General features: G+C 42.3%; 1 protein-coding gene across 1 annotated transcript in view; it reads right to left on the bottom strand.

Moving 5' to 3' along the window:
- The window catches only part of Efcab5 (EF-hand calcium binding domain 5), a 105186-nt gene that overhangs the window by 34372 nt on the left and 53648 nt on the right, over positions 1-17166 (bottom strand). Inside the window, exons 9-14 of the mRNA XM_005349504.3 lie at positions 14061-14160; positions 10701-11711; positions 9347-9424; positions 9156-9248; positions 6662-6876; positions 5499-5655 (exon numbers count right to left, since the gene is read on the bottom strand). Coding sequence (XP_005349561.1) covers positions 5499-5655; positions 6662-6876; positions 9156-9248; positions 9347-9424; positions 10701-11711; positions 14061-14160 — 1654 coding nt within the window. The remainder of the gene's footprint in view (positions 1-5498; positions 5656-6661; positions 6877-9155; positions 9249-9346; positions 9425-10700; positions 11712-14060; positions 14161-17166) is intronic.

The raw sequence follows: 17166 nt of genomic DNA, 5'->3' as shown, positions 1-17166 counted from the left end.
CACACCACACACATAAACACACACATTACACACACATATAATGCCACAAATACACATACACACACCACACACATACACAAAATACACACATATAGTACCACAAACACACATATACATATCACATACACAACACACACATATAATACCACAAACACACATACATATACAACACACATATACACCACCACACATACACATTACATCACACACACATACACACCACACACACACCACACACTACACACAATACACATCACACACATATAATACCATAAGCACATATACACATCACACATACACACCATACACACAAACACCACACACACACACACACACACACACAGCACACAGTGCTTATACATCCCAGGTTTTAGGAGGCTAGAGCAGAAAGAGCATAAGGTTTGGAAAAAGCCTGGGCTGCCTGAGATGATCTTGTTTTTCTCAAAAGGCCAAACTAAAGCAACCCACACAGCTTGCGTTATGCAATTCCATGATTCAAGTTCCCTCTTGAATCTAGCCTAGTTTCAAATCATACCTGCCCTCCGTATCATCAAAGAATGGTATTCTCTCCTGCTCATAGTTCCTGACCACGGCTTGCATATGTCTGCATCTGCATCCGCACTTTAAAAAAGCTATTGTTCTACCATATATCATATTCCGCTCATAGTTCCCCTCCTTCTCCTGCTAGTCCCTCCCTACCACCTGTCCTATACCCCAGATCTACTCCTTCAAAAAAGGGCAGGCCTCCCGGGGATACCCACCAAACATGCTTATCAAGGTGCAATGAAACTAGGCCCCTCCCCTCAAAATAAGGCTGGATAAAGCAACCCAGTAGGAGGAAAAGGGTCCCAAAAGCAGGCAAAAGAGTTAGAGACAGCCCCCACTCCCACTGCTTTTTTTTTTTTTTTAAAGCAAGGGGCTAGAGAAATAGCTCAGAAGTTTAAGAGTACTGGCTGCTCTTCCAGAGGACCCAGATTTGATTCCCAGTACCCACGTGGCACCTCACAACCATCTGTAACTCCAGTTTCAGAGGATCTGACACCCTCTTCTAACCTCCAAGGGCACAAGGCATGCATATGATGTATATGCAAAAATGCCCATAGACATAAAAAATAAAAACTAAGTCCAGTCTAGGACTCTCCAGGCTCAGGACTCTCCAGGCTCAGGACTCTCCAGGCTCAGGACTCTACAGCCCCTGGACTCTGCAGCCCCTGGACTCTCCAGGCTCAGGACTCTCCAGCCCCTGGACTCTCCAGCCCCTGGACTCTGCAGCCCCTGGACTCTGCAGCCCCTGGACTCTGCAGCCCCTGGACTCTGCAGCCCCTGGACTCTCCAGCCCCAGGACTTGTTTTTTCAATCAACATTAAATTACCAAGTCCATCATGTTATTTGTGTAGCTTTGACTCGTTCATCTTAGCCACTGTATTCATTATGTGAGTGAAACATCATTGATTATTTGTTCTCCTGAAAATATGCATTTCATGTATTTTTAATATTTCACTCCTAGAAGCTGCATTATAAGCATTTTGGTAGATGCCTCCTGGTGCATCTATGAAAGCATTTTGACATTTATTATACATTAACAAGGCAAACAGATGTGATGGCTTATAATGATTGCTAACCTTATAGGATCAATAATTACCTTGGTAACAAATCTCTGGGCCTATGTGTGAGGGAGTTTTTAGATTGGGTTAATTGAGGTGGCAGAGTACATTCCTTGAGCTAGATCCCTTGAACTAAAGAAAAAAGAGAAAGTGAGCTGAGTTCCAGCATTCACCCCTGTTTGCTTCCTGACTGTGGCAGCAACAACAATGTGCCAGCTACCTCCCTCTCCTGACCCCACACTTTCCTCACCATGATGGCCCATGCCCCAAATTGAGAGTCAAAATAAACCCTCCCTTCTGTACGCTGCTTTGATTAGGTATTTTTGTCACAGCAGAGGAGAGTAACTGATAGGGCATATGCCCCTTCCTTCTCAAGTGGGTCCTACCTTTTCTCTCAAAATGCTTTCCTTGTGCCTTTTCTTTCCCTTTAACGATGAGAACACCCATCCAGTACCGTTTACTTGACAATTAAGAAGCACTGCCTGAACCTGCAATCATTTTGTCATGTGTGAGCTCTTACTTCTGTAGTTAAGCAGCCACTGATTTTCCTCCTAGTGTTTGTAGTTACGGTTTTGCCTTGGGGAAACCACTCTCCTTTCATCGCTGCTCATGGGTTTGAGTGGGATCCATTGTAGCTTTAGAGGTAGAACATGTACTCCAGGGTCATACCAGCCAGGGCATTCCATGTCTCTAGTCAGAGTGGCTGGTTTAGTGTAGAATGACACCAGGTCTTTTCTGTTTGCTTGGTTTTTTTTTTTTTTTTTTTTTTTTTTTTAGCAGAATCTCACTATTCAGTCCTGGAGAGCCTGGAACTTGCTGCATAGACTAGGCTGGTAGGCTGGACTTGAACTCCTGGGCGCTAGGGTTAAAGGTGTTTGCCACCATGTCTGAATGTCAGACTTTTTTGCTCGAGTGATTAGGTGGAGGATATTCCATTTCATCCCTGTTGACTTGAATGATCCTGAGATAATGTGAGTCTGACCCTGCTTACCACAAAGAAAAGGGTTGTATGACAATAGGACCAAAACAGAGAAGAGAGAGGGCTGGGCTGAAAGCAAGAGAATAAGGGAAGAACTGGACACCTCCTAATGTCAGAATTTGAACCCCCAAACCTGGCTGTACTCTGAACTACCTCTGCCTCCTGAGAAACCCGAGAATAGTGCCTTTGGAGAAATCAGCCCGTGTGTGACTCACATTTTGACTTCTAAACACTACCCTTCAATTAAAAAAAAAGCTAAGGTAGTTCCTGGGGAAGCTGATTATTCAGAATGGAAACAGGCGGAGCATAGGATGTACCCGGAAGATCTCATATCAGAAAGCCAAGGAGTGCTCAAGAACGATGGAGACATTAACATGCTAGAGAGAACCGTCTGCATTCCTTTAAAAAGAGAAAATACCTACCTGCACGGTGGTTCAGAAACCCTCCATGTCTAAGAGTCTCAAGAAAAATCATGCTGAGTGCAAAGAAGCCTCACCTAAAAGAGTGTGTCTCATATGATTCTGCTTTCATGAGGCTCTAGACAAGAGAAATTATGGTAGAAAAACCCTCAGTGGTCGCCTTGGGATGCCGCATGGGTAAAAGGACATGGAGGAGCTTTTTGTTCTATCCCTCCTAAGAAGCACCAACTACACTGCTCATGAATTTACACTTAAAATTTACACACCTAATTTTGTGGCAAGTAATGCATACCTGCGTATTCAGGTAGAAGTGTACATTTCACTTTAAGATGAATAAAAAATACCAGAAATAGATGGAAATATAAGGAGTCAACAGAGAGACAAGAAGCCATGGGAAAGTGTTGATGGTCGAGCCTAGGCTGTGGGCTTTTGGGGCCTCTTCACAAGATTCTTTCAGACTGGCGGTTCATTTGAGCATTTTCATAATACAGAGTTGGGAGTGGGAGAGACGAGAGGACATAGAAGCCAGACACAAAGGACTAAATCTGGATTAATGTGAGCAGGAAAACAATGATAAGATTGGATTATAGCCACAAGAAACTGCTGCATACTATTATAAACAAAAGGTGGACAGAAGAGAAAAACTTTTATAAAGGTTCAAAGTGCATTTACAAAATACTACTCATAAACAGAAAAAAGTGACTTTAAAGTAGAAGGGCTCAACAGAAAAACGTCTTGAGAGTTATCATGTATCTCTGATTAGCCTTGAGCTTGCTGTGTAGCTGAGACCAGCCTGATTCTACAGATGTGTACCACGAAACCTAGTTTATGAAGTGCTGGGATTCAAACTCAGAGCTTTGTGTCTGTGCGGCAAGTACACTACTTACTGGGCTATATATCCAGCCCAGCATATATCGCTTTAATCGACCGATCAATGTTATCAGCATAGGGTTTCTAATAGAGTTCAATAAGAATAAAATATTGATTATGTGTTTGGATCCTGCCAACAGATGAATAACCTGGGTTTAACCACAAGGAAACATCAGACAAACCTGTGGGAAGAGCACACTATAAACAACCAGCTTACAATTTTCTAGAAAACAATTGTAGTTTTATGTCAGCTTGAGGAAGTAAAAATATAAGAAAAAAAAGAAGAAAAGGAAGAGGAAAAAGATCAGTAAAGAGGCTGGGTAGTGGTGGTACATGCTTGGATAGAAGGCAGAGGCAGAGGCAGAGGCAGGTGGATCTCTGTGAGTTCAAGGCCAGCCTGGTCTACGGGGCAAGTTCCAGGACAGCCACAGCTACACAGAGAAACCCTGTCTCAAAACCACGCCCCCAAAAGAATCATTAAAGAGAATAAAGAATTAGCATACCAAAGAGGAACTTTAGACCCAGCCAGACTCGATAGTTTAGAACTTAGAAAAGCAGGGAAACTACAAATTCAGGCAATGATGCTGCAGGTTTGGGAATTGTTAGCCTTAGAAGTGAAAGAAATCAGTTCACAGACAGAATTTGCCAGGGCTCAAGGGCTGGGCTCAAAACACTCTGCAGCGTGCTCCCCTCTGGAGCACACACACGTTCCTATTCATCTGCACACATTGGTACTCAACTGATTCCCATTTAATAGCTCTGAACTTCTGGGTCTGGTGGTATAGGCCTGCAATCCCAGTTACTCAGTGGGCTGGGGCAGGAGGATTGAAAGTTCAAGGTTGGCCTAGACTAAACAGCCAGTTTAAAACCAGTCTGGAAAGCTTAATAAAACATTTTAAATGTTTTTTTTTTTTTTTAATGGCTGGCTGGTGGTGGTGCACATGTTTAGTTTAATCCCTGCACTCAGGAGGCAGAGGCAGGTGGATCTCTCTGAGTTCGAGGCCAGCCTGGTCTACAGAGTGAATTCCAGGATGGCCAGGGCTACACAGAGAAACCCTGTTTCGAAGAAAGAAAAAAAAAAATAAAAATTTAAAACTAAAGAAAGGGATAGAAAGATACAGTTCAGAGTGCTTGGCCATCATACATAAGGCTGTAAATTCAATCTCAGGATTGAAAGGAGAAAAAAAATCAAATGTTTCAGCAAGTTTGGAACAGCTAACGTGCACACATCTGCATGTGTGTGTGTGCGTGTGTATGTGTGTTATATATATGTTTATGAGTGCATGTGAAGGCCAGAGACTGATGCTGGCTGTCTTCCTATATTGTTTCCCACTTTATTTTCAAGACAGGGTCACCCACTGAACCTGGTCACTGATTTAGCTGGACTGACTGGCTGACTACTACGCTCCAGGGATCCTTGGGTCTCTGCCTCTCCAGTGCTGAGGTGTCTGACATTTATGCAGATGCTGAGATCCAAATTCAGAGCCTAAGCTCCTATCACAAGAACTTCACCAACTGAGTCACTCTCCACCCCGAATGCTCATTTCTGACTTTGTGTATAGGGCACAGAGATGAGAAGCTCAAAGTTATTACTGCAACTTAAATAGGAAGATGCTGATAGTTTACCTTTCTTCATAGATTCTTTCTCCATCCCCTCCTTATATGTGTACAAGAGATCATCAACTTCATTCAGATTCAGAAAGCCTGAGCCATCATTGTCCCACTTCTGAAAGAGGGCTTCTAGAAGAAGCACCCGTCGGATTCGGAAAGCGTTTTGTCTAGCCTAGAACACGAGCGGGAAAATAAGCACGGGAGATACAGTCTTTATTGTGGCGGCAGGCGGGTTGCACTTAAAGGAAGTGTAGCATCTCACTCTATTTTTTTTTTTTTTTTTTTTTTTTTAGAAACAGCTTAGCTTTGGTGCTGAGATAGTAGAGGAACATGCAGAGTCTGATTTTAATGCCCCAATTGCCATTTCCCTGTTTCACTTCTCAACCAAAAACACACTGGAATTTGCTGTACAAGACCAAAACACTGGATTAGAAAGGGTAATACACTTCTGAGAGCACACCCTGCTGTTCTTCCAGAAGATCCACATTCCACATTAGGTTCCCAGCACCCACATCTGGCCGCTCACAACTGCCCGTAACTGTAGCTCCAGGGGGTCCAAAGCCTCTGATCCTCATAGACACTTAGACACACACACACACACACACACACACACACACACACACAGAGTAAATAAGTATCTTCTGGCTAAGGGAAGGGGATGGCATTTGAGGAGGCCAAAGGGATATCAAGCCTTGAATAAACTCAGTGGGACCAGGTCCTACATTTTCCACGAGACAGCGTAAGCTGCTCACTTAAGGTGATGTGTGTGCATGTAGGAATTATCACTCAAGAAGGCTGTAAGGCCTTAGGAATGTGTGCCACTGGGGGTCCATGAACACAGATACATACTCAAGGCATCAACATATCCCTAAAGTCTATGCATTGGCATACATCTCTGCACACACGGCAGCCAGTACTCACACACTGTCACATCTTCATCTATCCGCACCTCGGGCTTCAGAGAACAGAAACAAAGCTGCACCCTGAGCCATCGCTTGCAGGGAGCAATTATGTCATTTTTAGGAAAGTGCGTTCTCTGGTGTGTGACCTTGACAAGCGAAATGGTATTTAGTGGCTGTGCTGGCGGAAATAAAGTGGGACACTCGGTCGTACATTTTTAAAGAGAGTGTACTAGGAGCAACTGAAGTTGGGAGATTTATGGTTATAATATTACCCACCTGTTCTAAGGCTTTCATTTTCTCTTGTTTTGTTTCAAAATAGTTCTTCTGAAAAAAGGAGGTGAGACTCTGGCTGACACTCAAGGGGGTATCTTCACCCACGAATGTCTGGAGCAGCTGCACAAACTGTACCAGATTGAGGTGCACTCCATCGAAGGCGCTCCTCCCTTTTATCTCCTTGTAAGTCTGAGTATTCCTAATAATTGCATGGAGGTCTGCAAAGCAGGGAAATGCATCAGACAGTAAAGTAAATGCTTCTCTAAGCCCCTGCTCAGACAGAAACCCGCCTTCGCTTTGTTCTGGAGCAGGGGATTGGAATACAGCCGTTACTCATCCCAGATATGGATAGTGTCACCGAGCTAAACCCTGCCTCCAGCATCCACTGGTTCTGCCTCTCAGGAATCCATGCTCCATCCATGACAACAGCAGCCATAGTTTTCTTTGGGGAACAGTTCTCTTCCAGTGTCAGTTTAGGGGGGCGGGGGGCGTGGGACGGCACAGAGCCCTCCTACCCATGTTCCACGGATGTATGATATAAGGTTTGGCCAAAAGTTCCTGTATGTCAACAGTGCAGCCTACAATAGGCCAATGAGAATTAGCTTCAGCACTATTTTGAGAACCACTAGGGAAATTTTTGTTTTGTGTTCTAATTGCTGAATTAGTAAAATGTGATACATAGATAGATGATCCTGCAGCCATTTTTGAGACAATGTGAAGTCAACTGCCTAAAATTGACACAGAGAATATGGCTGAGAGATGCTATCCGCTGTTGGAACTGGGTACCCATAAAGCCAGCTACATCCTGGACTTCCCAGTTAGGTACACACCAGCTCCTCTCCCTGAGGGTGTCAGCTAATATATTTGTCTTGGAGAGCACTGTGACAACATGAAGTAATTTTTCATAAAATGTCAGCTGACTGCTTCGTGCTTCATTGATTCATTGATTCAATCACTCATGCCATTATGCCGTCTCTGTGTGATCTGATGTAACTTAGAAATGATTACTCATGAGATTTTAAAAACATTGCCAATAAAAGTGGACATAGATGAAGAACATGAACTTGCCACTCACAGGAACTTGACAAATGCTATGCTTGGTCATTAAAATATTTTGGGGACAGATGGTGTGTTATTCCTGCCCTGGGAAATGGTTCTATGGGTAAAGGGCTTTGCCGAGCAACCATGAGAAGCTGGGTTTAGATCCATGTAAAAGCTGGGTGCAGGAGCGTGTGCCTGTAATCCCAGTGCCGTGTGGTGTTGACAGGCAGATCCTGAAGAAATGCTAAACAACCAGTGTAGGTGAACTAGCAAGCTCCAGGCTCCATCAAAGATCTTATCTATAAAATAGTAAGGTGTCAGCAACAGAAAGAGATAAATCAATCTCTGCTTCCCACACATAAACATAGATACCTGCACCCATACATAAGTGCACAAGCATGCATAAATCACACACACAAATACCAATCAGTTAATTAGCTAATTAAATTGAAAACAAAGTTTACTATTTGATTTAGGCTTAAATGACAAAAGATTGCATGTAGAAAATAATCTTGATCTAATTATGATTAGATCTACCACTTAAAGTGATGGAAAAGATAATAAAATAGCATTTTAAAAAATATGAGCATTACTTGAAATAACCATAGCTAAGACATGGATTACCTGAGAGCTAAGAATTGCTCTTCCATCAGTTCAATAGTTTTTTCTTTGTTAAGTTTTCATAAACAATACATGCTGTATGAAGCTGCTTGTTTGTCTTCCTGGCCGCCCAGACTCCCAAAATAATCACACAGAAACTATATTATTTAAATCACTGCTTGGCCAATCACTTAAGTGTATTGCTGGCTAGCTCTTACATCTAGTATTAACCCATTTCCAGCATTTTATATTTTACCACGAGGTTGTGGCCTACTGACAAGGTTCTGGTGTATCTATCTCTGGCAGGGCTACATGGCTTCTCCCTTGACTCCACCCTCCTTTCTCCCAGCATTCAGTTTAGTTTTCCCTGCCTAGCTCTGCTCTACCCTATCACAGGCCCAAATCAGCTTCTTTATTAACCAATGGTATTCACAGCCTACAGAGTGGAATCCCACATCAAAGACAGACTCACCTGTCTAAGATATTTGGGTGTAGACCTACTAGGGAAATAAATATATTTTTAATTGAGTTCTAATTTCTACTATGCGATTCCTTTTATATGTTTGGATCATGTCTTTAAAGAAGCATTAGGGTATGCAACAGTTAAAAATAAAGTCTACCAATGCCAGCAGCTTAAAGCATGAGAACATTCATCAATAGTATACATCACCACCAAAAGCATACCACCACCCAAATACCCATCTTTACTCAAGCTTTGTCAGTTCCCAGGGATGAGACGGTGTAAGGACATCAGTATGTCCTAGTTCAACCCAGCCTTCACCAGCAGGCACAGTGGTGAACTAGAGTCACGCATGGACTGTCACCTGTGTTTCCTAGTGTCTTTTTTCACACGTACCTGTGAACCTGGAGTCAGTATAGATCAGTTTTGCCTGCTCCTCATCTTCAGATTGGACATGCTTCATGTTCCAGTCAAAGATGGAGAATTCCCCTGTGAAAACACGTTCCACCACACAGCCCATTTCATTTCCCATTGGCCGTGCTTTTCCTCTCAGGCACAAAGGAGAGGAGAGCTAAAGGAGCAGCTACCTGACCACTGTTTTCCTTCTATATGTTGGGGCTTCGGGTCACAGGCTTTGTCTTTCTGAGAGTCCTTTTTTGAAGTTTCTAATAGGAATAAAAGAACAGGATAAGGCTTGTGTGATGGCTTAGCGGGTAAACGTTCTTGCTGTCAAATCCAACGACCTGAGTTTAGCCCCAAGGGTTCGCAGGGTAGAAGGAAAGAGCTGACTCCTGAAAGTTTTCCTCTGACCTTCATACGTGTACTGTGACATGTGCACATGCATGCGTGTGTGTGCACATGTGTACACACACACACACACACACACACACGAAAAAAGAATATTCCTATGGGACAAATTCCTTGCATGCATAAGAACCCAAAACTCCAAGACCTTCCCATGTATGTGTGTGTGTCATAATCAACCAAAATAAAATCACTTAATAATTTTAATTGTTGAGAAAGGCTGGAGCAAAAGCTGTTTGTTTGGCTATACAAAGTGAGGTTGCATTTCCCAGCCTTTCTTATAGCAAAGTGTTACTAGATGTCTGAATTTTAACCAATGAGATGAAAACATATTGAAAATCAGGGCGTTGGAGAGATGGCCTAGCCATTTAAGAGCTCTTGTGCTTGAAGAGTGTCTACTTTCTGTTCCCAGCTCCCAAAGGGTGTGTCTCACAAGCATCTGAAACTCCAGTTTCAGAGGCTCTCATGCCCTCTTTTGGCCTCTGTGGGTACTGCATACATGGTTCCAACATGTATACAAGCAAAACACCCATACACATAAAATTTAAAAGTACTTTAAAATAGTTAAAATTCAGTGCTTTTTTTGTCTGAAATATAGGTTTTTGGAAACTCTTATAGAAAAATGCAAAAATGAAAGAGGTAAAATACTGTTTGCGTGTTTGTTTTTCTGAGACAGGGTCTCTCTATAGCCTTAACTGGCCTGGACCTCACTATGTAGACCAGGTTGGCCTCCAACTTGCAGCAATTCAGTCTCATCTGGCTCCTGAATGTGACGATTACAGGCAAATGCCACCATTCCTGGCCCATTTGTTGTTGAAATAAAAGAAAAATTAAAACTGACTTGCATTTAGAACAAAAATGTTTCTTCTTTCAAAAAAACATTAAAATATTCCTAGATTTCATATTGATGGACTTTGGTATAAATGAAATTCTAGGCAAATAATTAATAAGCGTTCTGGTTTTCATCTAGTTGAGCGTTCAAAGTCTAGGCTCAAGTGCTGAGCAGGAAAATGCACCTGCGGCTTACATGATAAGATACGCCAGCAGAGGCACTAACTTAATGAGTGCTTTCTGAAAAGATTTTTTAACGGTCACTCCAGAAAACAAAAAGCTGATTTGACAGAACTAGATAACTACCTGGAAGGTGATCTTTTTCGCTGCTCCCTGGCAGACGATCATCTTTGCTGTACGTGGGAACTTCCTCGCCCTGTTGGGAATCCATGACAGCTTGTTCCTCCTCATTTACGACTGGCAAAGACTTTTCTTCTTGAGATTCCATTTTATCGAATTCCGAGGCTTCACTTTCTTTTAAGGTGTCGCTTTTTTGTGAGGTTGAGTCTGCGTCCTGTTCTTCTAGAATGGTGTCTATTGGTGGTTCTTGCTCTGCCTCAGACTGTGGCTCCTCCGTTATGGACTCTTTGTGTGATTCATACTCTGAAGATGACATTTTGCGCCCTGCTGACCCTTTGCGTGGACCTCCAGATCCTTTGCGCTGTCCTTGTTCTACCCCTGATCCTTTGCGCGATGGGGCTTCTGAACCCCTACGAGACCCCGTATCTGCAGATGATTTTCTGCGTTGGCCTGTTACTGATGTTCTGCGTTGCACAGGTTCTGAAACTGACCCTCTCTGTGATCCTTCTTCCTCTGTAACTGACCCTCTTTGTGGTTCTTGTTCTGACACCGATTCTCTGTTTGAGTCTTGCCCTGTCTGTGGCTCTTGTTCTGATGCCGAGCTTTTGCGGGACTCTTGCTCTGCGACTGACCCCCTTTGTAATCCTGGCTCTACTGCTGACGCCCTGGGGGATCCTTGTTCTGAAACGGATGATTTGTGTAACCCTGTGCCCTGTTCTTGTCCTGTAAGTGACTCTCTGTCGGGTTTCTGTTCTATGCTGCTTCCTTGTTCTGAAGCCAGCTGTGTTCCTGGCTCTGTGGCTGACTCGGGGGATGGTTCTTGGTCGGCACTTGTCTCTTTCTGCTGTTGTGGAAGATTTTGACCTTCCATTTCTTGGGGTTTGTCAGCAAGTTTTTTAGCAGCCAACACATTCATTCTTAAGAGCAGTTCATCAAAGTCTTCATAAATGTGCTTTTTAATATCTGTATCTCCCCAGAATTCAGACCATTCTATCTCCTCAAATTCGGTTAATGGCCCTATTGCAGACAATAAAGGATTTATCTAAACAATCGATCTTACAATACAGAATCAGAATTATTGAATTAATGTAAAAAATAGCATTGAGGGCAGTCATATAACATAAGCTTATTACTTTAAAAGCATATCAGAACTGGGTGTGATAGCACATGTCTTTAATCCCAGCACTCGGGAGGTAGAAGCAGGCAGATCTTGAATTTGAGTCTAGCCTGGTCTACATAACGAGTTCCATACATAGAGAGAGTCTGTCTTCAATAACAACAAACCCACACAAACAAACAAAATTAGGTACCTTTTGCTGCAACTAGACACTCAAACGAACATAAAGAATTCTCACTACTATGAATTATCAACTCTTCCTGAAAGGTGTGCTTTACAAAATGAACATATCTTTTGTTTTCATATTTGGAGAGTTGCTTGGATTGCTAACACAAATGACCCTTTCTTCTGTGGTCCCTTTGTATGCAATGAGCGCAGTATAGAGGTGGGGACTGTCTTTCCATCTCAAGTATCTTTTAAAGTATCTGCAATACAGGCTGGAGAGATGTGCTTGCTGCCCAACTCTGATGACCTGAGTTTGATCCCCAGAGCTCACACAGAGACAGAAGAAGAGAACTGATCCCACAAAGTTGCCCGCTGACCTCCGCATGTACACTGTGGCAGGCATGCTTCCCCCCTTCAACACATACACATTACACTCATGCTCAAATAGTAATAATTAAAATTGAAAAATCCTGAAGTATTTAAGGAAAAACTAGCCTTATTGATGACAACCTTTCCCTGGGTTTAGTTTCCATCCTTTTCTTTCAATTCTTTATTACTCAACTCTTCTTCGATGACTTAGGTGGACAGGTGGTTCAGAATTTTATGCAAAGGAGTTCGAGTGAAGCTCAGGGATAGATTGTGTGCTTAATGTAAGTGCAGTTTTCAGTAGAGAAGAAAGGAAGGGAGGAGAGACAAAGGTCATGTAACTGGAAGTTCCTCTCCTGCCTGAAATTTCCAAATAACCACTCGGAGGTTTAATATTAGTCATAAACTCTTTGGCCTTTTAGCTCAGGCTTAATATTAACTAGCTCTTACAACTTTTAACCCATTTCTATTATTCTATATTTTACCATGAGGCTTGTGGCTTGTTACCTCACAGTTTTCTTCTCTTGCAGCTGCTGGCGTCTCCCTGACCCACCTCCTTTTTCCCTTCATCTTTGCTTGCATTTCCCACCTGGATCTATTCTGCCTGGCTATTGGCCAAATCGGCTTCATTATTAAGCAATGGTAATAAAACACATTCACAGCATACAGAAGAGTATCCCACATCAAGACGAGATAGTGGAAAGAAGGAAGGACTTTAGGAAAAAACTGGTTTTTCACAAGGGTCTTGCTATTGATCCCAGTAACAAAATCTGCTGGATAGGACTATGCTGGCCATGACCCCAGGTGAGGGGGAGATTTATGGTCCCCAGGACTTACTGGGCTACATAGTGAGACCTGGTCTGAAAAAGCACCCCCCAATAAAATCCCACAAAATCCCATCTATCCCCATTCTTCTCGAAATATTTAATAATTAAGTTATAATATTGTGGCTCTTACAACTTTCAGTATACTACCTACAGATTCTGAGTATCCAAGTAATAAGTCTGCACACAGAAATAAGATACTAATATTGTTTAGCAAACTTGACCATTAAAAGGCATTCTCTTCGAAAACAAATAAAACTAGAGCTGGAGGATGCCTCAGAGGTAAAGGAGCATGCTGCGAAGACAGAGGGAGGATCTGAATTTGACCCTCTGACCCCACATGGTGGGAGGAGAGAACTTACAGCTACCTTGTGACTTCAACGGGAATGCTATGGCACCCTCCCTCTCATAATAAATAATGTAAAAAATCAACAACCTTGTAATGGCATTTATTGATAAACATACAGAAGAATATTTGAACATGTTAGTATACATGTATATTTTACCACGAAAGCAAAATAAGTAAAGCTATTCGGGAAAGGAAACACCTCTCACAGAAATCTTGGAATTCTAGCTTGGGCATTATAAATGGAATAACTATTTTTGATTTAGTTTCTAAGGCATTCAAAGGATTCCCAAAGCTTTTCTTCATCGAATCACATTTAAAATTTGTTCTAGCTGAATTTTGCTGTGACAGAAGTTTGGATATTGCACTCAGGTGTTTGTGAAGAAGAGTGAATTCTGTGGGAATATGAGCACGTAGATAATGTATGGTTACCATGACTTAAGGATATGGTACAAAGAGATCCCTTGGGAGTAGAATGATCCCATGTTATCTGCCATTGTCCTACGACACCCAACTTGAGTGTACTCTTACCTCTGAACAACACTTACATTGCCGTGGGTTTCGGAGGAAGCTCCTAGCAGGGTGTGAACTTTGATCATAGAATGCTTCCAGTAAGGCCAGTGTCCGCTGCCGATCCAGGACCTTCACCTACACAGAAAGTTTACAACTCGTAGCTGCAGTGGATTCAAAATTTTTTATGATGCTAGATCATGATTTTCTGAGTAATTTATCATTGTGACCATCACCAGTCCCATCATTATTGTGAAAATAAAAGCTACAGCATCAAAATCCATAAGCTGGATCGTATGTTCATTTCTCCCTTTTGTTACATGTCAAAACACTTTAGGCTTAGTGGATATTTAACAAATATTTGCTGTGACTGGCTTTCCTTGATGAATTCAATGTACAGTCCTCAATTCTTATCTAATCTGACCTTGCACATCACAGGTAACTGCTCATTTCTTGTTCCTTTATACATTATTTTGGGAAAAATTTTATTACAGAAAAACAAACAAAAAATGGTAAAGCTAACACCACCTGTGATCTTAGTAGCTGGAATTCACAATTGTCCCAAGGAAACAAAAAAAGAACAACACCCAGTGTTCTCCTTTGACTTCTACATGTGCATGCACACATGAACGTGTCTATACACACAAAAGAACATGCACAAAAGTGTATTAGACTGATAAAATAGATGTACCAGTCTTCACATTGTCATTTTAAATTGTGTTTTTGGAAGAGGGTTGAGGTAGCATCTTGTTTATAGCCTCGTATGGCCTGGAACTCAATATCCGCCTGCTTTGTCTTTCCAATGTATGCTACAATGTCTAGCTTTCAAAGTGATTTTTTTTCCCTCAATTAGATTTGGGAATCTAATTTTATTTTATTCACTTTAGGAGCTGGATAAATGGCTCAGAATTTAAGATCACTTGCTGCTTTGCAGGTTCAGTTCCCTGCACCCACATGGCGGTTCATAACCATCTATAGCTCCAGTTCCGGGGGGAGTCAACTCTCTCTTCTGTCACCTGTAGACCCCATGCATTATATTCATGCAGACTAAATATTCATGCATGTAAAGTAAAACCTAATAAACTTCAAAGAAAAAAAGTATATTTTATCCATTTTAACTACTATGTAGTACAATACAAAAGCAGTGTCATTTCTCAGCATTCTTCTATTAGTAGAAATTAGGTTGTTTCTGGTATTTTGAGAAAAATATGCAGTGGTGAATAATCTTATATACACATCCTAGTGTGCATTTAGACACATTTTCATAAAGTATATATGTGGAATTACTATCAGTTTTGCTTGTGCACTGGGTCTGTCCTCATTCTCCTCTGAGCTGTGGGACTAATAACAGGGTGAATACCAACTGAGCAGTAAAGAAGGCTGTATTTTCCTAGCTCTGGGCTATGACGAGATGAGATGTCCACAACCCCCCACAGCCTGTTGTCAGGCCACTGGCGGATACAGCCAGAGCCGAGAGCTAGAAAGCTTTTGACTGCCATTGGGATTCTGCTTGGCCTAGTCCTTGAAGATCACATGGTCTTCGCAGCTGCCATCTTCCTGTCTTCTGCTCCACTCTGAACCGCAGCCTGACTCTAAAGCAACAGCCATAGAGCTTCTGCATTCATTCTGGCTGGATCTTTAGCTCCTTTAGAATTTTATCCATTTCAGATCTCTTTGAAATTCTTTACTTCTTTTTTTGTTTGTTTGTTTGTTTTTCAAGACAGGGTTTCTCTGTAGCTTTGGAGCCTGTCCTGGAACTAGTTCTTGTAGACCAGGCTGGCCTCAAACTCACAGAGATCCGCCTGCCTCTGCCTCCTGAGTGCTGGGATTAAAGGTGTGCGCCACCACCGCCTGGCAATTCTTTACTTTTTTAACATACACAGATAGACAGACAGACAGACAGACACACACACACACACACACGCTTCCTTTCTTTCTGATTTTTGGTTTGTTTTGAGACACAGTCTCTCAATGTAGCCCTGGCTGTTCTGGAACTCACTATATAGGCCAGGCTGGCCTCAAACTCATAGAGATCCACTAGCCTCTGTCTCCCCAGGACTGGGATTAAAGGCGAGCACCACCACGCCTGGTTTAGTTTCCTTCCTTCCAACAGTGTGATTTACTCAAGCCTTTTACTTTGTAGAGAGCTGGGGTACTTCACCAGTACTGCTACCATCTCCATTTCCAAAGATCTTCGACCTGTTCCTCCTTGTCTTCTCATAGCTTCTGAAGGGAGGTGCTCCACAGAGCAGCCTCTCCCTAAATCAACTTCTTGGGAGAGCTGGTTCAGATTATTTGGCCGGATATTAAGGACCAGTGACTTCTTCCCTGAGCCAGCTGCTTTCATCTTGCTTCTCTGTGCAATACTCTATGCTGGTTCGTGCACAGATGCTTGCCTTGGAGTTGGAGGGCCCTTCTTTCTAGAGCTGTTCAACTTTGTTTTCTTTCTAGTATCTTCCTTCTATCCTCCCAAGTACTCCCAGTGATCTCCTAGACAGAATCTTACAGATCTTCTGGGATGTCTGGAAGGATGCACTGGGCAACGGCAGGCAGGATTTTGTAGTTGGGGAAGCTAAAAGGTTGGATTTCCTGACCTTCTAATACAACAAACTTAGCTTTTCTGATGGTGGCCTGAAACGAGACTCAGCTGACGTGCGATCACTGCTTCTCCTTCAACTGCCACAATCAACATGTTATCATTCTTAAAGCATCTCCGGAATAGGTAAGCATCCCCTCAATATCTCTCTGTGTCTCTCAAGAACAATTCCATAAGAACCACCCTACCACATAGAATTTTATTCACCAAAGCTATTATTTTTATGAAATAAAAAATTCTGGAATGGGCTCAGTTGTTTGAAGTGCATGCATGTCTGTAAAATAAAATATATTTTATTTATTTATTTAAATAAATATATCTAGTGCTGTGGGATAATGCTCTTGTACACTCTAAAGATTTGTCACCTGTATTAGTTTAATAAAATGCTGGCTGTCCAGTAGTTAGGCAGGAAGTATAGGTGGGGCAACCAGACTAAGAATTCTAGGAAGAGGAAAGGCAGAGAGTCAGTTGTCATCTAGAAGGCAGAGAGTCAGTTGTCATCTAGAAGGCAGGGAGTCAGTTGTCATCTAGAAGGCAGAGAGTCAGTT

Source organism: Microtus ochrogaster, chromosome 7 (genome assembly GCF_000317375.1).
Source record: "Microtus ochrogaster isolate Prairie Vole_2 chromosome 7, MicOch1.0, whole genome shotgun sequence".
Classification (NCBI taxonomy): Eukaryota; Metazoa; Chordata; class Mammalia; order Rodentia; family Cricetidae; genus Microtus; species Microtus ochrogaster.
Note: the sequence above shows the minus strand (reverse complement) of the source record. Positions and strands in the feature narration are given on the sequence as shown.